Source organism: Brassica napus, chromosome C2, assembly GCF_020379485.1.
Source record: "Brassica napus cultivar Da-Ae chromosome C2, Da-Ae, whole genome shotgun sequence".
NCBI lineage: Eukaryota > Viridiplantae > Streptophyta > Magnoliopsida > Brassicales > Brassicaceae > Brassica > Brassica napus.
The window spans coordinates 117,496-140,821 of record NC_063445.1 but is presented as its reverse complement, the minus strand read 5'-3'; the positions used below and the strand labels follow the sequence as shown (position 1 = coordinate 140,821).

General features: G+C 35.9%; 7 protein-coding genes across 10 annotated transcripts; 3 read left to right on the top strand and 4 right to left on the bottom strand.

Annotated features, from left to right (window-relative positions):
* Positions 1–428: 428 nt before the first annotated feature.
* On the bottom strand, positions 429–1,535 carry LOC111203881 (transcription factor DIVARICATA-like). Its single transcript, XM_022697993.2, has 2 exons — positions 1,027–1,535; positions 429–892 (listed from the first exon to the last, which is right to left on the bottom strand). The coding sequence occupies exons 1-2, from the start codon at positions 1,341–1,343 to the stop codon at positions 568–570; spliced, it is 642 nt and encodes a 213-aa protein (XP_022553714.1). The 5' UTR covers positions 1,344–1,535; the 3' UTR covers positions 429–567.
* A 5,026-nt stretch (positions 1,536–6,561) lies between these two features.
* LOC111203884 (40S ribosomal protein S17-4) lies at positions 6,562–7,473 on the top strand. Its single transcript, XM_022697998.2, has 2 exons — positions 6,562–6,710; positions 6,861–7,473. Exon 2 carries the CDS (start codon positions 6,900–6,902, stop codon positions 7,308–7,310), a length of 411 nt encoding a protein of 136 aa, XP_022553719.2. The 5' UTR covers positions 6,562–6,710; positions 6,861–6,899; the 3' UTR covers positions 7,311–7,473.
* A 3,699-nt stretch (positions 7,474–11,172) lies between these two features.
* LOC111208461 (transcription repressor OFP13-like) lies at positions 11,173–12,065 on the top strand. Of its 2 annotated transcripts, XM_048748485.1 has the most exons (2): positions 11,174–11,319; positions 11,361–12,065. In XM_048748485.1, exons 1-2 carry the CDS (start codon positions 11,309–11,311, stop codon positions 11,905–11,907), a joined length of 558 nt encoding a protein of 185 aa, XP_048604442.1. In that variant the 5' UTR covers positions 11,174–11,308; the 3' UTR covers positions 11,908–12,065. The 2 variants fall into 2 exon arrangements, with proteins under 2 accessions (XP_022563163.1, XP_048604442.1); XM_022707442.2 differs by having other exon boundaries at positions 11,173–12,065.
* A 195-nt stretch (positions 12,066–12,260) lies between these two features.
* On the bottom strand, positions 12,261–13,888 carry LOC106453361. Its single transcript, XM_013895617.3, has 2 exons — positions 12,936–13,888; positions 12,261–12,529 (listed from the first exon to the last, which is right to left on the bottom strand). The coding sequence occupies exons 1-2, from the start codon at positions 13,048–13,050 to the stop codon at positions 12,261–12,263; spliced, it is 384 nt and encodes a 127-aa protein (XP_013751071.2). The 5' UTR covers positions 13,051–13,888.
* Positions 13,889–14,077: 189 nt separating this feature from the next.
* On the top strand, positions 14,078–15,651 carry LOC111203886 (protein RESTRICTED TEV MOVEMENT 2-like). 2 transcript variants are annotated; one of them, XM_048748484.1, is made up of 3 exons: positions 14,078–14,310; positions 14,553–14,907; positions 14,953–15,651. In XM_048748484.1, the coding sequence occupies exons 1-3, from the start codon at positions 14,217–14,219 to the stop codon at positions 15,557–15,559; spliced, it is 1,056 nt and encodes a 351-aa protein (XP_048604441.1). In that variant the 5' UTR covers positions 14,078–14,216; the 3' UTR covers positions 15,560–15,651. The 2 variants fall into 2 exon arrangements, with proteins under 2 accessions (XP_048604441.1, XP_022553724.2); XM_022698003.2 differs by having other exon boundaries at positions 14,553–15,651.
* Positions 15,652–16,299: 648 nt separating this feature from the next.
* Positions 16,300–19,459, bottom strand: LOC106422742 (histone-lysine N-methyltransferase, H3 lysine-9 specific SUVH1-like). Its single transcript, XM_013863524.3, has 3 exons — positions 18,732–19,459; positions 16,689–18,606; positions 16,300–16,605 (listed from the first exon to the last, which is right to left on the bottom strand). The coding sequence occupies exon 2, from the start codon at positions 18,594–18,596 to the stop codon at positions 16,695–16,697; it is 1,902 nt and encodes a 633-aa protein (XP_013718978.2). The 5' UTR covers positions 18,597–18,606; positions 18,732–19,459; the 3' UTR covers positions 16,300–16,605; positions 16,689–16,694.
* A 205-nt stretch (positions 19,460–19,664) lies between these two features.
* LOC106422746 (type I inositol polyphosphate 5-phosphatase 10) lies at positions 19,665–22,242 on the bottom strand. Of its 2 annotated transcripts, XM_013863528.3 has the most exons (8): positions 22,039–22,242; positions 21,857–21,944; positions 21,672–21,776; positions 21,003–21,594; positions 20,547–20,740; positions 20,354–20,462; positions 20,103–20,254; positions 19,665–20,024 (listed from the first exon to the last, which is right to left on the bottom strand). In XM_013863528.3, exons 1-8 carry the CDS (start codon positions 22,067–22,069, stop codon positions 19,874–19,876), a joined length of 1,422 nt encoding a protein of 473 aa, XP_013718982.2. In that variant the 5' UTR covers positions 22,070–22,242; the 3' UTR covers positions 19,665–19,873. The 2 variants fall into 2 exon arrangements, with proteins under 2 accessions (XP_013718982.2, XP_013718981.3); XM_013863527.3 differs by lacking the exon at positions 22,039–22,242 and having other exon boundaries at positions 21,857–22,032.
* Positions 22,243–23,326: the final 1,084 nt, after the last annotated feature.

Here is a 23,326-nt window from a genome sequence, read left to right as displayed (position 1 = left end):
ATTTGGGAAATGGCCCTAGATCAGTTTTTAAAGCTTTATTAGATAGACTTGGATCCTATGTTTTGGACATATGATTTTACAGTCTTCATCTCATAATCAAAATTGATTAGTAGGTCCGTGAGTCTTACAAGCTTGTGTAAGTTCATAGGCCGAGAAAAAAAAATATAAATGAATTAATGTTGTATGTATGATTCGTCATATCCTTTGTTGAAGAGAAGGAACATACTATGTCATGTATTCTTGTTATGTAATCTCTATAGCCTGTTGCGTTCGTTTTTTCGTTTGGTTAAAGAAATGGAACATACTTAATTATGTATGGGTTCTTGTTTATCTAATACCAATAAGTGACTGACTCAACTGAATGAAAACCCCACCATATGCATTTGACTCAAAATACCAAAACATACTTGTTTTTACAAAAAAAAACATTACTATAAAATATTTTATTATTTCGTCATCATCATCATCAGTATCAGAAAATACCTAATCCTATTGCTTACTATATTCACATTAAAATGAGTAAAAACCCTAACTAAAGCCATTACCAATCTCTTTCCCCCTATTTGATCACATCCCAAAACCGAAATCCTCAAAATGACCACCAGGAGTCAATTGCTGACCGAACTCCGACACGATCTGTTGCTGAGTTTGAACAGGGCTCTCATGCTGGCCAGACCACTCCATGTTGGAATCAGGCATGGCTAAACTAGTATCGACCGTAGTTATGTCGTGTATGCTCGACCTTTTCCTCTCCTTCTTCACCGAGTTCTGTCTAAGGAAATATTTCTGAGCATGACTCGCGACTTGCGTAGGTGTCCTCGTGACCACCACGTTCCTCGATATGCTCCTCCAATCTCCTTTACCATATCTATCTAATCCGATCAGAAACAATCTGCATGAATTCATATTCAATTATATGTTAATTAATCACCTAAATATAGCAAATAAACGAAAATATTTTTTATATTTTTGATAATTAGTAATTACCATAATCAACCAAAACCCTAAATTACGATTGATACATACTTGTGTTCGTTTTCCGACCAAGGAGTTCCTCTTTTCCGCTCACCCTCGCTGTGTTTAGTCCCAAACGAGATCTGACCGGCCGAGTCCCAACCCGCCGCCGCCGCTGAGTCATCTATGTAATCAGGGACATCAACTTGGCCGGAATCGATCTGGAAGACATCATGCACCAAAGCCTCGTAATGCTCTCTAACTTCACCAACCGGTTTGTGGAGCTGATCGGCGATTCTCTCCCACCGATTGGGAGATCCTTCAGGGAAAAACACCAAAGCTTCCTCGAACATCTTATCCTCCGACCTCGTCCACTGACTTGACGCCATTTCTAAAGATTTATTTGTTTAGTGGGTTTAGAAAGAAAGACTCAAAAGTGGATAAATCCCAAAGAAATTCTGAAATTGGTTGGAGGTTGGAGAAACTGTTGGACTCCTTCCGATTATTTATAAGGATTCTCTTGTTTTTTCTTAGGAAAGTTTTTTTTTTATTATTAATGAAAATGAGGTATATAAAAGGGAACAATATGCTGGAAAATTAAAAAAAGGAGGAAGCAGCTCAGAGACCAACTTCAACACGGTTTCTATTTCTCTTTTCACTTCTCTAATTTTCAATTTCTTTTATTTAATTTTAAGGTTACATTGCTCCGGTTTGTTAACAGTTTTCTCTCCTTTTCTGATTTTTATTCTTTTTATTATTGAGTTATTCTTGGATTCACCCCCTAGGATGAACCTCTATGTTCACCAACCAATAGGATTTTATTATTTCAAATTTAATATTTTTTGAAAAAGGAAACAAAATATTATCAAGATATATTATGTTTTTAAATTAAAAAGTTAAAAAAAAAAAGAAAAAATCTTAGTTAGAGAAAAACGAATTCAAAAAAAAAATATTTTTATCATCGTCAGCAAAACACTAAACCCTAAATCCTAATCCCTAAACCCTAAATCATAAACCCTAAACCCTTGAGCAAACTCTAAACCCTTGGATAAATCATAAACTCTAAATCAAAAACACTAAACACTAAATCCTAAAACCATAAACCCTAAATCCTAAACCCTAAACCCTTGAGTGTTTAGTGTTTTTGATTTGGAGTTTAGGATTTATCTAAGGGTTTAGGGTTTACCCAAGGGTTTAAGATTTAGGATTTAGGGTTTAGGGATTAGAATTTTGGGTTTAGTATTTTGCTGAGGACATTAAAAATATATTTTTTAAACTACTACTTTTTTTTAATTTATTTCTTTTACCTTTATATTTTAAAAATATAATATAACTTATAGCTTGAGAAAATATCTTGTTTCCTTTTTTAAAAGATTTCGAATATGAAATAACAGAATCCTATTGGTTGGTGAACCTAGGGGAACCCAATAATAAGTTTTATTATAAGCATATGCCATTTTACGTGCCACTAATGGCACAACACGTAGCTATTAAAAAACAAAGTAATAAAAACAATCTGGAAAGACTTATTTTCATGTTCACATTCCAGAAGGAATCATATCTAGTGTGTACTTCTCTTTGATGTACCCTTGTTTGTCAGTCTGTCGCTATTTCTTTTCGCTTTTATTTGGGGTCCAAACTCCAACGTGTACTGCTTTCACTTCACTTTCTTAACTGTATGGTTTTTGTGATATTTCGATTTTAATTATATATTTAAACTTTACTTTATTTCCTATTTAGGCCATTCATAATTAGTTTTTTGTGTGTTCTATATTTCCAAAATAATTTTTTTCTTATCTTGGTTTATTTATTTTTGAATAATTATTAATTTAAAAAAAATCATTTACATTTAATTAAATTTATATTAAATAAGAATATATTAAAATATTTTTTAAAAAAAATTAGTCAGCGCGTGAAGAATATTAAAATGACATTTAAAAACAGAGGAAATACAATTTTGTTGTTTATTTTCAGTGCATATGTAGTAGTAATCCTATCGTTTTAAAAGTTCAAAGCGCATGAATCGCTTTTGTCTTAAATAACTAACTATACTATTCATACATAGCTCCATGCCTCAGTTAGAACGAGTTTTAGTTTGGTTTTCGTTGGACGTTTCCATATGGAAAAAAAAAATGAGTGCTTAACTTATTAAATAATCCATGTAACAAAAAGCAAAGACAACACTTATTTTTGTCTTTTCTTATTTGGATATGTGTTTATTTTAGTTATATTATCGAGTCTCGACGAACTTCAACAGATTAAACAAAAGGAAACAAAGGAACTTCAACTAATATTCAAGTATTTTAGCTGTACTTGCTTTTTTAATATGTAGCAGTTCACTTGTTTTAATAAGGTTTACACTACACACTTTTACTAGTTTAATTGGATCTACGGGTTAAGTGGATACGTTACGTACTCCACGAAGGTGCATGGACCGACTCTTCACCACTATTAAGCGATGTGTCTTCTGCCAATTGTTTTTCAATGATACTTTTTGGCATCTGATTGATGCACCAAGGTGACGTGGCCTCTCAATGAGTTGTCACGTGCCCTTTTCAGAAAAATCTAATGCTTTCTTGTTCTTTTACAAGCTTTTTGTCTATTACCTACCATATGTTTGAGTTTTGATATTATCTTCAAAAATACACACAAAATTCACAAATAATTACGAATGGTGGTAGCCAAAATATGGGGTGATGGATAGAATAATTATAAATCGCAAAATAGAAGAGAGTATACATTGTTAAGATAAAAAAGAAGTGTATAAATAAACTGTAATATTCCTTCCAAAAGTTAGCAAAAATCCATGAGATGTTAAGAAAAAGGTGGCAAAATAGAGTTTAGAGATGTTCCAAATCAATTATTACATATGAAGTTTAGCTCGCAGTTAAATGAATAATTAATTATGTCCATAGCCCCACGATCATATAGCTAGACCATTTGGGGCCAAAAAAAACTAGAGACTAATGATTTTCTTTTTTTTTGGTCAAATATTTTCTTGCTTTCACTATATGGTTCAGGTTTTAGCTTTCAGAGCTATGGATGGCTCGTTCTAAAATTCATTCATCACATTTTCGTTTTACAGGATGTTACTCTCGAACCAACAACAAGCTTTTATACGGGAGAAACTTTTAAAGGTTACAGCAACGACAAGACTTGTGTTGCAGAACCTCAGGTTTCATGTTAGCCTGCTGGTGAGCTTCCAGGCAAAGGATATGATAAGAGAGTTTTGGGTTAAGGAGCCAGAGAACATGCTCGGGTCAGATAAATTCTACAGAGATTAAACGATATCCAATCTTTGAAGGATTGAATTGGGCTCTAATCCGGTGCGTAATACCGCCTGAGATGCAAGTTCACGCGGAGGAAACGATAATAGGTATCTTGAATGTAAAGCCATAGGCGATCATCTTGAGTTCGAATCGTTCCAAGATAAAGGTCTTGCAAGACGAGAAAAATTTCTTGATAAAAGTATTAAAGAGTAAACATTGTTGTAAGTTATCATATCTTAAGTCTAATATGTAAATTTTAGCCACTTTCTGTGACATCATAATCCCATATATTCATCAACTTTTTCCCTAAAAGTAGCTCATATATAAGACACTTAAAAGTACATAAATATTGGGAGAGGCATAAGAGAGTTTTTGTAATAACAAGAAAGAAATGTAGAAATGAATAGAAAGAACACATGAGCTTCTCCTGCTATAGCTTCTGCTTATGTCACACTTGGAACCCGATTATTTTTGGTAAATTTCAGGACACTCTAAACAGTGCCGTGCGAAGAGTTTTAGGGGTCTAAGGCAAATTTTAAAAATAAATTTATTTACAACCATAATAAAAATAATTTTCTAATATGATATATTATTTTCACCAAATACACAAGTCTAATATTGTAAAAGAATAAGTTTATAACGTAAATATGTTATATTATGTCATATAGAAAAAAATACATGAATTCAAAAAATAAATTAATTAATTTTCGTAGAAATGTTTTTTTAAAAATAAGTCTAAACCACTATACTAGAAACTATTTTAAATTTTGGGGCCCTAAAAACAGTCATATTAATCGGAGGTCTGAGGCGAAAGCCTTTTTTAATACACTGTAGGCACGCCTCTGACTCTAAATGGTAAAGTACATGAAATTTCCAGTTTAACTTGTAGATGACATGTGTAACATCCTACAAGAAAACTTTTAGTTGATCTCCAAAGTATAAATATATATAGCTGTTCATTTTACAAAGTATAAATATATATTTTTCTTTTATCACTTTTTTTCTTCCTCAGCTTTATAATCTTCGATAACCCAAATATATGTAAGACAAATCTTCACCAAATCTTTACTAAATTTTTTTCAATCTATAATACTCCATAATCCAAGCTACATTCGTACAAGTCTAAGAGCATCCACAACCGTGGACTCCCATTAAAATCCTTAAAAAAAAAATTTTCTTTTTTTTTGTAATTATTTTCTTTTTTTCGGAACTTTTTTAAAAAAAATATATAATCAATCGCAGGCCGCCATATGTCAGTGAAGCCTGCGAATAGCTAAGAGACTCCACAAAATTGATCATTAGCTAAGGAATTTAGGAGCACCAACTTGCACAGAAACTTAAAAATCATGGATCCCATATAATTTTATAATAATTTGTTTTTTTAAGGATTCTAATTAAGGATCATGGTTGTGGATGCTCTAAGGGGGCAAATAAAACTGAGGGTTAGAAACTTCATTTGAACTCTTATTTGTATACTGTACACTTTAATTTTCTTCTGTTTTGGTAGTTTGTTAATTTCCCGATTGTTTTTGGTTTTCTACCTAATTCACTCTTTTTTATCAATGTTTTTTTAATTAAATTTTTAAAAATGTATATTAATTGTCTTTTTTTCATTTTTTTTAGTGAGACCCGATAGAAACACCGATAGTGATTATCATGAAAGCTTTTGCGAATTTTATCCAGCATAGGTTAAAGAACGTCTTGATAATCGCCGGAGGCAAAGATTTTGGTAATCTGACATCTATGAAAAAGAAGAATGTAAACCTCATGTTAGCATACTCAGAAAAGAGGAGTGCGCTTCTCAAAGATGAGGCACGCACAACTTTCAAATGGACTGTTGAAAGATCTTTTGATGCTCCTGAGCTGATGATAAATGGAAGACGTGGGTAATAATGTGGGTTGGTAGAGTTTCTTTGTGTGTGTTTTTAAGAGTATTTTTTTGTGTGTGTGATCTGTATTTTATTTAAGAGTGTTTTTATTTCATGTTTTCTCAATGTTATTGTTTGTGGCAATGTTATTGAAAAAAATGTTTAAGACCTTATGACCATGAACCATCTCGACTTGGTAAACGTTTTTTTAGCACACATTTTGGTCAGTTTTGTTAGAATAGATCCCTGTTATAGTTAGCACATTCACTCTAAGTGATATCCTATTTATTAAATATTAAAAACTATACACCTAAACGAACAAGCTTTTTTAACCTTGTAACTTTCTTGAACTATCGCATAAAACGTAAACTGTAACATCTTAAAAAAAATGCGTTACATGATCAAACTATCGAAAAAGCCGCTCTCAAAATAAGCATTATTGATTCTAGACGCAGGCCTAATAAAAACTGGGCCTCATGCTCGAGCCCGTATCTAGGGAGAAAAAAAATAAACCCTAACGAGAACGTATCTATATTTATAACAAAACGCAAATCCTCTCCTCCAGTCTTTGCTTCTTCATCATTTTTGCCGCCGCCTCCTCCTTCATCTTCACTCGCAGGTACGTATCTCTTCAAGGAACACAAAGGAAGCTACTAGAGAATCATGTGCTCTAATTATTAGATCTTTATTCATTCCTCCTTGCGTTTTCTTAGCTTAGTTGATGTTATCAATGGCTTAGATTTCGATGATAAGTTATTGCTCTTATCAGGTATAAGTCAAAACAGTTTTTAAAACATAAAACTGAAAGATGGGGCGTGTCCGAACCAAGACCGTGAAGAAATCATCACGTCAAGTGATCGAGAAGTACTACTCTCGCATGACGCTCGACTTCCACACTAACAAGAAGATCCTCGAGGAAGTCGCCATCATCCCTTCGAAGCGTCTCCGCAACAAGATCGCTGGATTCTCCACTCATCTCATGAAGAGGATCCAGAAGGGACCGGTGCGTGGTATCTCGCTCAAGCTTCAGGAGGAAGAGCGTGAGCGCCGCATGGACTTTGTGCCCGATGAGTCTGCTATCAAGACCGATGAGATTAAGGTTGATAAAGAGACTCTTGAGATGCTTGCTTCCCTTGGGATGTCTGACGTTCCTGGTGTATCTGTGGTTGAGCCTCAGGCTGTGGCTCCTGCTTTTGGCAGGCCACCGAGAAGGTACTGAGGAGTTCAATCAAGAGAAGAAACTTGCTGTTCTTTAGAGTGTTTATTGTTTCTTTTGTTTGGATATTTATGTCTGAATCTGAAAGTGATACACTCTTTTTTTTTATTACATTGAGTTTGGAGTTTTTGATGATCATTAATATTTGAGTTAAAAGTTGCAACTATTGTAGTTCATGCGTTCTTTGTTCTAAATATTTCACAACTCGAGATGAGAGCACATTGATAATTCAACGTTTAAATTGATTAACGGTTTGATAATTGAACATTGTCTTATGACTTCGATGGGCCTAAAACCAGATAAACCTGTGTATCATTGTCTTGTGGCTTCGCTTCTGTGGCGTGCTTCAGTGGCAGAAGCTTACATTTACTAGGGAGTAATGTTAATCACAAGTAAATGGTAGAAGCAGGTTGGTCTAAGTGTGTGTGAGATCGAAGGTTCTAGTGGTGTGCTCACAGAGACGTTCGCACCTGATTGGAGCTCACATAATCATCACCGTAGTAGCTACTTGGATCAGGTTTTTGATGTGGATCCCGAGGAGGATGTCGATGAATGATGATGCTGATAATGTTAACCCTGTTTCTGGTTTCTTATCTTACAAGTAATGAATAATAGTCATATAAATTGTAACAATTTTAGTCTTTAGTATAGAGCAATATCGCATTTCTTGCCAATAAAAAAATTCTGAACTAAGATATCACTCTGATCTAATATATCGATCATGTGCAGATCCAAAAACTAACTGAAAATGTATCCGTAAATTCATATATATAATATAGTCCTTTAAATATTAAGAAAATGTAATTTATATTCATATACAAAACTGTATATCTCACTGAGTCTTAACACCTAACTGAACAAACTGCCTTCTCTTAGCAATACATGTTTCGACAGTTGTTTGCGTCTACTATAATTTATAGTTTGTTTTATATACATATTTAAATGTAAAACTTTTAACGAAAAATATTCTATAAGTTTGTTTTATATACTTCTATAGTTTTAAAGATATGCAAATCTGACAATGAAAAAAGCAAAATAATAAGTGTGGATTCTTAATAAAACAGCAGTTAGAACTCTCAAAGCTCATGCATGCCTTAAAACATATTTAATTTTCTAAATACTGAATATAAATATTTGGCCAATACGTTGCATGATACGTTAAATCAATTTACGTTTCACAAGTCACATGTAAAAAAAAAAATGTATAGCAAATAAACATTGATGCACCAAATAAATCATATTGTCGGAAGACGTATAATTGTCATCCATCATTGTTAGGTTAGGATAAGAACAAAATAAAAAATGCATTAATGATTAACCAATTATGTCATTTATATTATCTTAAATATGTTTATGAGTAGGAAGGCGTAGACAGAAGGAAGAAAGAAACGATGGATCTTCCCACTTTCGTACCTTCTTCTCTTCTTCAACTTTGCACTCATGCATTTAACTTGTGGAATGAGTATGAGTACGTATAACTAACAGTGTATATATATATATAATATTTAATAAATATAGGACCAAACAAACCAATGAGGTATTAGTTATGTGACATTATAATTGTATATTAGTTCTAAGTAGTTTAGAAACACATATAGTAGGGTGGTATTATGGTAGAACTAGCTGCTAATGTCTACACAATTAAATAAATAACCATGAGGGTCAATGGGGTACATTTTGTTTCATGCATTGCTGGCTTTGCCTGTTGCTCGATAATGCTCTTTTCATGCAATCTTTACAATCATATTTTAAGTCAAGTCGCACTTAATTGTACTCTCTTATTCTTTTTTAAGTAATCCTATATTTTTAAATTCTAAGCTAGATGAATTATTCACCAAAAGTTAGTTTTTAATTAGTGAATCTCGTAGAAACATATGAGTTGTTGATAAAAAAAAAAAGCAAGAAGTCTCTAGTTCGACTTTAGTATATGAATGGTAAGATACAAATTCTTGACAACATTTAACCAACCAAACTGGTCGAAATCTGTTATGTACCACAAACCACACCTAATGATTATTAACTGGTTTAGTTCAGTATCCTTCCTCTGTGCCGATGAACTAATAGGTTACTTGAGCTATACAAAGTAAACCAATTTTCATAATAACATAATTATTAATCGTTTGTTTGTTGTTTAGTATCCACCTCTTTGTAACTTTTATCAGTCTCTGTAATCTTGAAACAACCACTATATATTTTTCATAAAGTATTGTTAGTATAATTATTTCGACTGTGGTTGTACTACAACAAAGAATTTATCAATTTATGCGCCTTAGACCTAAAGATGATGATGTGGGTCAATAATGATTTTTTTAAAAATGTTATAAAAGACTTAAGAAAAATATTGACATTTATCAAATTAACCTACCTATATGTAATAATTAGTGAATAGTCAATGTTAACACCAACAATACTGAAGGTAAACTTCTTAAAATACTTTATGGTGTTGGATGAAAAAGAAAAAAGTACATATAGTTTCAATCACCGTTGTAGTTGTTGAGAAGTTACTACAACTAAGATTTCTTACAACTGCACATAGCATTTATTATTACTTTTACACTGTTTAAGAAATCTCGAGAATAACTATACATAAAAATATCGAAAATGTAAATTTGTATACTCAAATGTATTTGAAGTAAGTGGGAGAAAATATTTTGTAAAATGTATACCCATTAATATTTGCGTGATTCAACGGTACTCTCTTCAATGCCTCACATGAGTTTTGCACCCTCTCTTTCTAACACACATTTTGTTTTCTTCTATTTTCCTATATTTATCCCAAAAATTATCCAATGTATCACGCAAATTAAGGAGAACAGAAAATAACTTCCAAAAGACAAAATGATGAAGGTGTTGGTAAATAAAGTTAAAATGCACGTAAATGAAATGATGTCTTTATTTCACAACAATGGGTTGAACATCAGATTTGGCTATCTTCTAATCTTTCTACTTTCAGTTTACATCTCTGGAACTCTAGAATATTAAACCTTCAAGGACACTTCCAGAAACACGCTCTTACATTCTTCTATACTATTGATCGACCATAAGTTTTCTAGTAACAGTGAAATTATGTCTAGGAACTCCATGAAAACTCATTGTATATTAACATAATTATTTATGCGAAATGAGTTTAAGAGTGATCATGTGCTGAGACTATATATTTATTTGATTCAGTCGACATAGACAGCATTTTCTTAAAATTTATTGTTTGTTGCTAGATACACATGAACTGATGCTCCTCTAGTATATATAGTTGTGCAAGTTGTTATTAATAAGAAGTTAAACATCTATTGTTTTTATTTTATTTTTGAAAAAACATCGTCATCTTCTATTTTACGCACACAGATAGATTGATTATCGTAATTTACAAATAACATGTTGACCGACAGAATATTAATTACTAGAACGATTATAAACTGACTGCAATTTTTTTACAAAATGTCGGACGAATTGGTTTTATAAACGTGAAATATTTAAATTTGCATACATGCTATAATTTTATGTATAAAATGATTGAAAATACAGTTTTTAAATAAACAATAATAATTTGAACACAACTAATCAAATATATCGTTAAAATAATTCAGATTGAATTAAGTCACATATTTAATTTTCACAAACTAGTAACTCGTTTTGTATAAATGTATAAAAGTACGTATGCTTTAGTTATTTCATTTTACGTTTATCAGAAAATGATGTATATGTAATAATTTTACTAACTTTTGATAAATTATTTGGACTAAAGAAGTAAAACATACTTTAGCTGTTGCAAATGTAAAACATAACTACGAAAAGGAAAATAAATAAAAATACACACATGACCTGACCCCACCAACCAGCCCTCTATATATAATTCCCTCCAACTCTTCGCCCTTTCCAGTAATAGCTAACTCAAAAAAAGCTTTACAAAAAAAAAAAAAATCTGAGCTCAATGGGGAAGACGAAGCTCTCATCTCTGTTCAGAGGAGGAGCGGGAAGATTACTAACCGCTCCTCTCTGCTCCAATGCCAAAACACTCTCGTTCCGAGTCGAAGACGACATGATCAAGACCGTTAACTCGGTCCTCTTCGATGATATATTAGAGGCCGCAACGCCCGAGTCATGGTTCACGAACTCGTCCGAGACGGCGAGTCACTCAACCGAGTCGGACCAAGACCTCGACGCGGAATCGCTTGAGACGGTCGTTAGAGGAGTGGTTAGATCGGAGCGGCTGTTCTTCGACCCGGGAGCCACTAGCTCGATCGTGGAAGAGACCAACGAGAAATCGATCGAGGAGATCAGCGTCTCGGTGGCGATGGAGTCGGAGGATCCGTACGGTGATTTCCGGCGATCGATGGAGGAGATGGTGAGGAGCCACGGCGAGCTGGCTAAGGACTGGCGGAGCTTGGAGTCGATGCTGGAGTGGTACTTGAGGATGAACGAGAGGAGGAGCCGCGACGTGATCATCAGCGCTTTCGTTGATCTCGTCTCCGGACTCTCTGATTCGGTGTCGGACTCGGGTCGTTACTCCACCGCCGTATCGTCTTTGCCGTCGTCGCCGTTATGTTCGTTATCGTCTAAAGGTGAGACGGAAATTGAAGAAGAAGAGAGACGGAGCCGTTAACTTTTTGTTTGTTTGTTTGTGATTTTAATATCATTTTTATCGGATTGACTTTTTTGGATTTTATGTAAAAAGTAATTTTAGTGGTTAGTGGAAAATCATATAACTATTCGTAGCAAAATGTGGAGATATTAGAAATGAATAATATATTTTTTTTAAGATTTTAGTATTATATGAAACAAAAAGATCAAATGTTTTATTTATTCTATTTTCCATTGAGTAAATTTGTAACTTAAATAAATGTTTATTTCAAGTTACCATTTTGACAGTTTGTGAGTTTTGTTTAGAAAAAGTGTACCTTACATAAAAGCATTTAATTATCAAATTTGACGTGTTAACAACATTTGATCTGACACTTAAAAAGGTATAGGAATGGCAATTGGGACAACCCGCCCCGCCGTGGCCCGCCCCGCTGCGGTCTCTATCTCTGGCGGATCTTTGCGGGTCAGCCCGCCATAACCCGCGGTTCCCAAACCTCTACCCAAACCCGCCCCGCTTGCTATATAGGACTTTGCGGTCCGGCCCGCGGGTAGTGAAAATGCTGTCCTCATTTCTTTGTTGTTGCTTGACTCGTGTGGTGGTGGTTCATGTGTGTCTAATTTTGTAGTAAAGCTTCTCAGCACATCTAGTGACATTAAAAAAAAAAAGATAAGAAGGTTGGTTGTCAAGCTTTTTAATGAGACCAAACAAGTGGTATACAATGGGTGCATACCTCTCACAAGTTACGAGTTTTTTATAACCATCATCATCAAGCAACTTATAAGACAAATGACAATTAACAGTAAAACTTTTAAACAATTAACCGTAAAACTTTAAAACTGATAACTTCTTGTCACTAAAGTCTACAACCATCATGTTTCAAGTCAAGTAGTCAAGTCAAACAAACCAAACGAACTCTTGAACTCAATACTGTAACTTAGTAGCAGATTGTAAATTTGTAATCTAATTACAGTATAGAATGGCGAGTGATATAAATAACATGCAAAGATTTAACTTTAACTCGTGTCTACTGAGAGGAAGAAATCATATACCTGTATAGATGGTAGATGGTGGTAGATCGAGGAAGAGGTGATGAAGATAAGGCTCAGTGGTGACCTTAGTCGACGAGTGGAAGAGAAGGTTCAGAATTGCCTCCACAGTCGCCATTTCTCACCTTTTTCGTCGGTTAGCAGAACACCAAACGTCTCTGGTGAAGAAGACACGCGGGTCTCGAATGCCCCGCAAACCCGCGTCGACCCGCCCCGCATTGGCCCATACCCGAAATTGACCAACCCGCAAGACCCGCAATATCTCGGGCCTAAGATATCTAAGCCCAAACCCGCCCCGCAGTGGGACTTTACGGGCTTAGCCCACGGGCTAAGGTCCCAATTGCCATCCCTAAAAAGGTATCATCACTTATGCATCTAATAATCACGTGCAAGTCAATATCTTGAAAGTAAGTTGCTCTTGATCTAGTAAAAAACAGTGAGAAGTCATGTTCTCTTGTGTTCCAATGCGATTTAGGAGGAGGTTAGTTTAAAATGATTTGATTCATGGCTCAAACAGACGTATGTAATAAAACTATTCAAAATTTGTGTATATTTTGAATAAATATACTTCTTACCAAAGAATTCAATTTTATGATAATTTGAATTCTATTAAATACAGAATCATTCTGTATTTTTTAGGATGCATTAAAAGAGAATGGTGGTCTATACTGAGTTTGAAATGAAACAAAGGAGAGTTGTGATTTTGTATTTTGTATTGTGAAATGAAGGAAGAGTAGCATGAGATGAGCAATGGTGGTATGGGCACACTGCACAAACATACACACCTTGTGAATCCCAAATATCATAGACCTACTTTTCTCTTATTATCTCTTTCCATTTATTGCTCTACATTTAATTCTAGGACCAACCTAGACGACGACGTAACGTTCCTCCATTTTTCTGCTATTATTCAAATCTTTACAGGGTTCAAGATTCTCCTGCCTGACTTATCGTGTAAATACCATTGAGAGTTGATACATCTCCTCAGCTGATAAAACCGACGTGTTTGGGGGAACACAAGGCATTAAACTTGTGCATGAAGCAACTCTTTATTCTTTCTTTGTAAGAGAAGAAACATATGATGACCTGAGACCAAAGAAGAGATTTTGCATGAACAGAAGAAGACATAGCCGCAAAACTAAGTATATCCATTGCATAACACAAGAGAAAATGGCTAAGCATTGCAGAAACTCAATTCTTATTTATATGCAGACCAATAAACCCTAATGGATATTATTCAACCAATTCAGAAAGAGATCATCAGAGAGAAAAGAAATTCAATTGATGGCACCAAGTGGGGAAGCCCAAATAAATTTTGTCCCCAAATCTGAATGGAAAGATCAACCTGACGCCACTATTCTCACTATTGATCTTCCAGGTTGGTCCTAAACTTTTTTTCATTTACTACTTTTGCGTTTCTTTTAATTGACATAAGACCTAAGTCGTCTAGTAAAATGAGAATGATACTTCAGCACCTTGCCTAAAGGTATACAAAATGAATGATAGTTCCAGATCCTAACTAGACTAGTACTTGGCCGGGGGATTGGGATACAAAGTGAATATATTAGTTTGAGTCCTTGTGGTGGTTCTAGTTCTGATGTGAATTGGGTTTTTTAACAGGTTTTACAAGGGAGCAAGTAAAAGTAACCTTTGTGCATGCCTCAAAGATGTTAAGAGTCACCGGAGAACGTCCCTTAGGTTATCGGAAATGGAGCTGTTTCAACGAAATGTTCACTGTTCCACGGAATTGTCTAGTGGATAAAATCCATGGGAGCTTCAGCTTCAACACCCTAACAATCACCATGCCGAAGGAGACAATTACAAAGATGCCCAACCTTCCAGAAACTCCTAAAACTGTGGCTGAGAGGGTGGAGAAGCTAGAGGAGAAGAGACTGTTGGAAGTAGCTAGAAAGAAGGAAGAAGAGGCTGAGAAGATCAAGAAGCTTCTTGAAGAGAAAGAGGGGATAATTAGGAAGCTGCAAGAAGAAGCTAAAGCAAAAGAGATGGCTGAGGCGAAGAGGCTGCAAGAAGAAGCTAAAGCAAAAGAGATGGCTGAGGCGAAGAGGCTGCAAGAAGAAGCTAAAGCAAAAGAGATGGCTGAGGCGAAAAAGTTGCAAGAAGAAGCTAGAGCAAAAGAGATGGCTGAGGCGAAAAAGTTGCAAGAAGAAGCTAAAGCAAAAGAGATGGCAGAAGCAAAGAAGCTTCAAGAAGAGGCTAAAGCAAAAGAGATGGCTGAGGCAAAGAAACTTGAAGAAGAAGCTAAAGCAAAAGGGAAGCTTGTGGAAGAAGCTACACCAGAGAAGAGCACCCAGGAGAAGAAGCCTGTGGACTCTACCAAATCTGTGTCTGAAAGAGTAAGCAAGGTTGTGAAATCAGCAGAAGAGAAACTAGGTTATTTGGGGGAGAAGGAAAAGAAAATAAGGAAAGGGATAATGGAGAAAGTAAAGGGAAAAGATTTAACAAGCGAAGAGAAGAAGTCAATGGTGAATGTAGGAGTGGCTACCTTGGTTCTGTTTGCTCTTGGAGCTTACGTTTCCTACACCATTTGCTCATCTTCCTCCTCTTCATCTTCTACATCTTCATCTTCTTCGTCTCCTTCTTCATCAACTTCTACAAAACCAGAATGATATGTTCTAAAGAAGTTGTGAGAAGGAGAACATTTATACTTTGTAAATGTGGTATATTCTGAAATATAATAAAAGTTCTATTGATTGTGAGAGTTTGCTTTTTTATTTTGGTATTGTTCAACAAACATACAATTGTTATGGTTTAATTTAACTATATACTTTAACACTCCACAGAGATATATTGTTCTTTTGTATGTTTTATAACAAATACCATAGGCATGTTTCTACGAGGTGGTTTGTGTTACCTTTGGTTTCAGCAGTTAGTAGATGTTCCTTGGCCAAGGCTGGAGCGATTTTCAGTGTCAAAGCTGCATCACTAGCAGTGATGCCTGTTCTTAGAGTTTCGGTTTTAGTCACAAGCATTCTGATTCTACTCATACCTATATGGCCACGAAAGGATCTCATCAGGTGAATGAGAATAGGATCCAACGCAGTATACAATACGATAAGTACCTCCTCGTCACTATGGGACTTGTTTTGGATGACCATCGCACCGCTATCAAACTTCCGTAGCATTACTGACTACCCCAATCATAACACATGAGCCAGAGTCAATATTTCTACATGTAAATTGCTCAAATGTAAGCATTAGAATATTCAAAAAAAAAAATACATACACATCAAATTTCTGCGAGAGGGTGCAAGCTTGCCACAAATCGTCTGGAGACAATATTACTATTTCACCTCAGTTTTAGATTTTAGTCCCATTCTTTTCACACTTCAGTGCCTAATAAAGATGATTTTAGCAAAATATTACTGCAAGAAAATAAGAACTGACTTGTAGCTTTCATGATCTTTTAGATAATCTTACATCAAAGATACAAGTTTCCAGAAGTTTATACCAAAAACGATCTGACACTTACTAATTATAAGATTACATATCCAACAGGAGAAAACATCTTCCACATTCCGAGAAATAGCCAAAGGTTTTGTTGTGAGAAGCAGAAAAAAAATCCTTCACAGCTTACATCTTATGCTGTTGCCGAGTTATATCACATAGAGACTATCACTTTAGTTCCTACCAAAAGCAGTCATTCAAAAGATTCCTGCCAGATGAACAAGTCCAGAGGTTCCATATTCTGATCATATTCACATATCTGTATAGATTCAGTAGATAAATAACACTAACCATTTATCAACCAAATGAACCACGGCAATACTCTGATCCACAAAAGCAATTCTTCATGCCATGCAAAGTATTGTCATTGTGAGCTTCGCTTGGTCGAGTAACTCCATAGTCATAAGTCAACTCAGTCATGGGAGGAATATGAGAAACGGCAAAGAAAGCAACATGCAAGAAGAGCTGACCATTATCTTCATAACTAACCGGCTGCCAGAAAACATTAGGTGAGCAACTATGGTTCATGAACCGTGCAACGTTCCCAACATCCTTACCACTGATTACCAAAGGCAACGGCATTTCAGGTTCTTCAGACACCTCTTCAGAATCAACCTCATCCGCTAAACCACGCTCATAGTTCCATTTAAAAGCGGTATACACACGAGTCGTATCAAAAGCGTAATCATCATTCTCCATAGTTTGCTCCTTCTCTTTGGCCTCACCTGCGTATATACATATAAAGGAACCAGCACGGATAGGATCCCACGACCTCAACCCCCATCCTCTATCCACCGTCTTGAACACTTCAAGTTTCACTTTGACTCCCATTTGAGTCACCTTGAGTTTGCAAACCAAGCACGGACAAGACGAGCTGCATTCATACACCATACCCTTGCGGCTAACCAAAACTCCATTCCCACAGTAAGGATAATCACCTCCGTTTCTCCTCACGCAGCGACAGTTCAAGCTCCCCGGCTTGCACGAGCTGCTACAGTCACAACATCCAGTAGAAGGCTGCGTCAGCTTAAAAGACTCCGAGTAAGTCACCTTTGCGGAGTAAGTGAAATAAGCAGGACCGTTCTCGTCATCAACTTCGTTCACAAGCGACACACCAATGCTTTCAACACCTGCAGAGAGATCAGCGAGTATAAGCCCTTCCCTCGAAGTCAACCCACCTTTCCACTTTTGTATCCCTATCCACGTGGCGAAAGCGGGAGGCTGACCAGGAGCTCTCACTAGCTTATACTTAAAAGTGCTGTGTCCCCACTTCCCTTTCTCAGACCAAGACTCTTTCACCTCGTAGAGCCCATCGTAAAGATAGATTTTAACACTAGGAGACGCCTCTTTCAACCCTCTTATGACCCGAACCGGACTGTTCCTAACCAGGCTCTTCTCCAACGCTAAATTACCTCTTTCAAGCTTTTGATCAGAGGTCTGCTTCTCTTTATCAGCGTTACCACCGCCCTGACCGGTGTAAACCAAAACATCCGGATCACCTTCTTCGTTATCGTAGTAACCAGACGAGACGATGCTAGTTGCGATAGTGATGGTATCTTCTTCTTCTGTATCTCCCTTGAGGAGAAGATAGTCGATGCCAGCCATCGATGGAGAATGTAGCCCGACCAAACACATCTCGAACCTGAAGAAGAATATGTCACCGATCTCAACGCCGGGGACTATACCAGGTCGTTTCTTGGTGTTTGTGCGTACGCCACGGCTCATGCAAGTGGACCCCGCTTTTAAATCGGCGCGTTTGTTGGTTCCGGTTACAGCTTCTCTCGCGTCCTCCAGCTGTGAGAACCTTCTTCTCAAGGCCTCGTAGCGCGTGAGAACGCTCGTGACTAGGTTCCTGTTCCCGTTCTCTCTTTCGGGAGAGGTGATCCCGCTCTCGAAGTTTACATTATCAGGACGAACAAGCTTTTTCGGAGTCTTTCTCTTCGGAGTTGGCTCCGCGTCAGACCTGAATGATCTTAGAGGAGTGACAGAGGAAGGGTTTGAGTTGTTATGAGTGTGTGGTTGAGAGGAGGTGAAGGGATAGAAAGGGGAGAAGCCAGGAGGGAACGGACCGAAAGGAGGTGAGCAGACAAAAGGTGGTGGAGCTTGGTTCCCGCTGGGGAAAACGGGTTTAAGTGTGCGTAATGGTTTGATATCGTACACACTCGTCTTATCAGTGTAGCTTCTGAAACTCTCTTCCATTGCTATAAATCTACGGAACACAAGATTGAGAAAGGGAAAGACTTTAATTATTAGGTTCTGGTTTTGAAGATCAAAGATGAATTACATGCATGCATAGATTCAGAGATGTGCAATTAACAATAAGTAAGCACAAACCTGGAAAGGAACGGACTTGGAGATCGCTTTGTGAGATTAGGGTTTCTGAAATGAGAGAGACAGAGGAGAAGAATGAGAGGGAAACAAATCGAGATAAAGTTTCCAGCTTTGGGTAGTGTCTGGGATTTTCACTGACACATGTAATAGTTAGAGGATATGGTGGGATATAAACCGTTGGATTATTAATCATTTGATCTTTGACCGTAGAAAGATCTAATACGACTTGAGAGACCTACGTGGGAGGTTGTCCGTTTCGTTTCAGTTTCGTCATGTGTACTTGCATTTATGGTGATGTAATAACTTTTTGGAACTTTTGTCAGTTCCCGGTTGCCGGTTGTCGCACGTGTGTAAGAGGTTGTCGTTTCACTTAACTAAATCTTTTTTTTTTTTGTAAAAACTTGGATTTTATGATATATATAGGTCCAGATGATCTTCTAAATTTTAGAATTTAGATCATTAGGGAACTATTCATCATTGTTAACCTGATTTGTACCTTTTATGATCATATACATCTAATCTGTTAATCAATCACAGATATGAATTATGATCAGTTTTGGACAGATACTAATAAAACATTTGCCTTAATTCGTAAATTTTAATGAGCTTATATATATAAGTTGTATAATTATCAAATTTTAGAACTTATTTTTTTTAAATAACTTTAAAATGCTTATGATTACATAAATATCAGGACCGGTTTGTTACGAGTTACGACTTCTCATTTTTTTCCTAAATAAGTATAATTTAAAACTAGTTGAATTTTTGTTAGACATATGCTCAAACATCCATGAAACCAATCTAATGAGCTATATAATGGAAAAACTTTGGCGTTACAAAATTCACATAAACTAGGTTATATATGTGATTTTCTTTATCAAAGTTACACATTATGCTAGTTGATTCATATGCCTTTTGTGACAATATTAGCCTATATATATCATCTGTTCAAGACCGATCTTCAACCTGTTTTTGTAGGATTCTTAATCGACAATGCAGACCAACATTAGCTGGAATGACGTTTCTCACAACACATTGTAATACTCTACCAACTCCGAAGGTTCTCGCTAGTTACAACATCGTAATAACATTAAAACAGTGTGGCTTACATTTATATCTACCAAGATGTCAACGGTTGACGTAAACTATTGTCTCCTAGCTCCGGTTCTACCCTCGCAAACCTCAACGTTGACGACAAACACGGAGCATACCGGCCGGTGATCGGAGAATCGCGACTCGCCGCGGACGTACGAGAGCTGCCTGATTCCATCACCGTGCCAAAGAATCCTGTCACACCTAAAGAAATATAGAAAACTCGGTTCAGCATTAACCGAACCAAAATAAAAATAGAATAAAGCCGGTTAAATATTATACCAGGCGGGAGTTCTTCTCTTGTTCTTTTTCTCTTTAGTAGTGTCTCCTGCGTAAGCATCTGAGTTATAAGAGTACTTATAAGTTGGTGCAAAGAAGATTTTGCCTTCGTGCCATCCTTTAAACACTCTTCCTGCGTCTCTTTCAATCTTGAGCTGTAATTTCATTTCAGAAAACCAATAATCCGGTTTAGCTTTAAGTAGTAATCACCCTAAAGTTTAGTTACTTGGGTGGAAAGGAACCATTAGTGAAACCTGATCTTTGTTAAGAAGAGTGTCCCAAGCGTTTTTATCCAAGAGTGTCTTTGTTTCTGTGTAACTTAAAGCTATTCTATAGTTCAAATCTCCTAGCCAGATGACCCGACTGCGAGATGATGTGTAAACCATATAAGAATCAATTGATTTTAAGTTGGAAACCGATAGGAGAACATGTAATCATAAATCTTACTCATGCTTAGTGATTCTATTGGGGACACGGGTGAAAGACGTTCTGCAGATTCTAGGGAAAGTTGTGTTCTTGAGAATCTCAATCACATCTGAGTTTCTGCGGCGTTCATCTCCTTCTCTCTCACCGGAAGCTAGATGACTACAAATGAAGCAGAAGCTCGTCTTGTAGAGCTGCAAACTCACAGCTATGCATCCCTATGATGATGAAAAAGAGAATATCAGAAACAGAGTTTTTTATTTTGTTTAGGTTTTATGTGTGAGAGTTTATTGACGTTGGTTAGACATTAATAGTCTTATGGGCCATAATCTTTAATGAGTGTGTAAGAGTATAAGCTTCCACATCAGGGGTTTTGATGATACATAACTAATATATAAAAACTTGAGCCGATTCACTTACCGTCAATTGATTTTAATTTGAAAGCCCGTGAAATTTAACAAAGTTGTTAAAGTACTGTACCTTGTTTCCTAAGCAACCCATGATTCCACGGGTGACACAAGAGATTCTGAGATGAGTAACATGTTGAATAAGCTCCTTTCTCATCCACACAGTGAGGAATATTCCCACCATTTGCTTTGATGCCACTAGACCATACTTCATCATCATCTGGTTGCTTACAACAGAAGCAACCTTCCCTCCTCCTTCCTCATCTTCATCATCATCCTCATCATCCTCATCATCATCCTCTTCCTCGTCGTCATCACAAAGTAAATCAGTTTGGTTAACAAGAGATTCTGGACACCTGAAACAAGATTCTCTCCCGTACTTTTTCACAATCTCTTCAGAGAAGGAGCTGCAGTTACATATCTTCAGCTTCCTCCTGCAGTCTGTTCTGAAACTCTCACTGATCTTCTTCAAAGAAGGTTTTGCAAAGAACATCGATCCAGCGCCAAAAGATGGGGTTTTTGGACCAAGTCTTCCACCAGAGGCTGATGATGATGCTGATGATTTGTTCAAGGACTGGTTGATCATAGCTAACCATTTAGCAGCAGGCTCGTTGTCTCCAAGGACAAGAACATTTCCAGCATTCAATGGAACAATCTCCTGAAAACTATATATAAAAAAAAAGAAACAACTCAATACATAGATCTATGCAATACTCAGAGAAATCAAGAAAAAGAAAGTTACCCTAAAACGTATATATCGAACTCGCTGTGGACGTGAAGCAAATCATCAAGATCAAGACCAGAGTGTGGAGACTTCCCTCCCACGTTCCATGTTGCCACAAAGACTCTTCAAATGATCACAAAACATTTAGAAATGAAAACAGAACAGCTCTGTTTCTAGAGATATGATAAAACATCAACACATACCTTAAGGATTGGAGTTGTTGAGTGGGCATTGAAGATCTGAGATTACTTGAAGATAACAGAGATTCAACTACTATTTCGGATTGAGACTCTGCAAAAATTAAAACAAAGTCTAAAAATATTCTGAAGCTACACATAGACAAAGTACAAACACACATATATATAGAGGATACATGGTGACATACTCTTATTAAATATGTAAAGTGGCTCCGACATGTTTATTCTGAAAGGATTTAAAGGGTATTTTTCTTTGGAGCTTTTTTCTTCAGGTTTGGTCTCTGATCAAACACAAAAGAATTTAAAAGAAACTATAGCTGAAGAAGAGTTCAACTGTAAAGGAGGCTTTACTTATCATTATTTTAATTTATTTTTCCTAATATTTTTTTTATTAAAAGAAGAGGTCTTTATCAGTTTAAGAAGCAAAGATAAGAAAGAATTTAAAAATAGTATTTGAAAGAATATATTCTAAAAAGTCCGAAATCAAGAACAATGTTCCCTTTCTTTGATACTTATATGCCCCTCCCTGTTTCTTTGCCTTTTTCTTCTCTTGGATGGTGTATAGACTTAGATTGCATTTTATATGAGTCCTTGTGATGCGTCCTTTGACCGAACTTTTTGTGTATAACCAAACCTCTTTGACCGAACTTTGATTATTTCAATTAGAAAGTAACGTTTTTAGTGCAGTATGAATGTATAAATTGTATATATCGAGAGCTTTGAGCTCTCCAATCAATTGGCTTCGTTTTTTTTATCGAGACAAGTAAAGAAACTAGTTGGCAGATTAGATATGATTAAATTGGAGTAATGACGTTTAGGCATTAGCTGTTTATTCTGCACGATCAAACCTCAAGTTGGTGTGATATTCTTTGAAGATGACGTTAATTATCATATCTATTATTTACACCATAAGACAGGTAAGATGCGTTTAATGGATTAAACAAAATCAATTGGGATCTTTTAAAATAAAAATTAAAAAAAAATTGGGATCTTTTAAATGATTTCATTGACATTCAATCAGTGTTTTAAAACCGCACCGACCCGATAGCTAGACCAAATTCGACCATGAACCGATCATCCAACCGGGTTAAATCTAATAGCTGGTTCGACAATTAGTAGGATTGTATTTTAAAGTTATTGAACTTTATAAAAACTATTAAAAATATATAAACTAACCATTTGAATGGAAAAATAGTTTATATGTATAATGTTTTACATTTGATATCTATTTATATTATAATTATGTATCATATTTACAAATTTTACTTTTAAATTTTAATATTTTTAAAAAATATTAAACCAAGTTATTGAACAAAATTTGATCCGGTCGAACCATATTGAACCGTGACCCATAATTATCTGGTTCAGCTTATGCTCCGGTTTTAAAGACATAGCATTCTAACTTTTTTTGGTTGCAGAAATCACACTTTACGGACCAAACCAAACCAAACCAAAAAAATTCAGACAAAACCAATC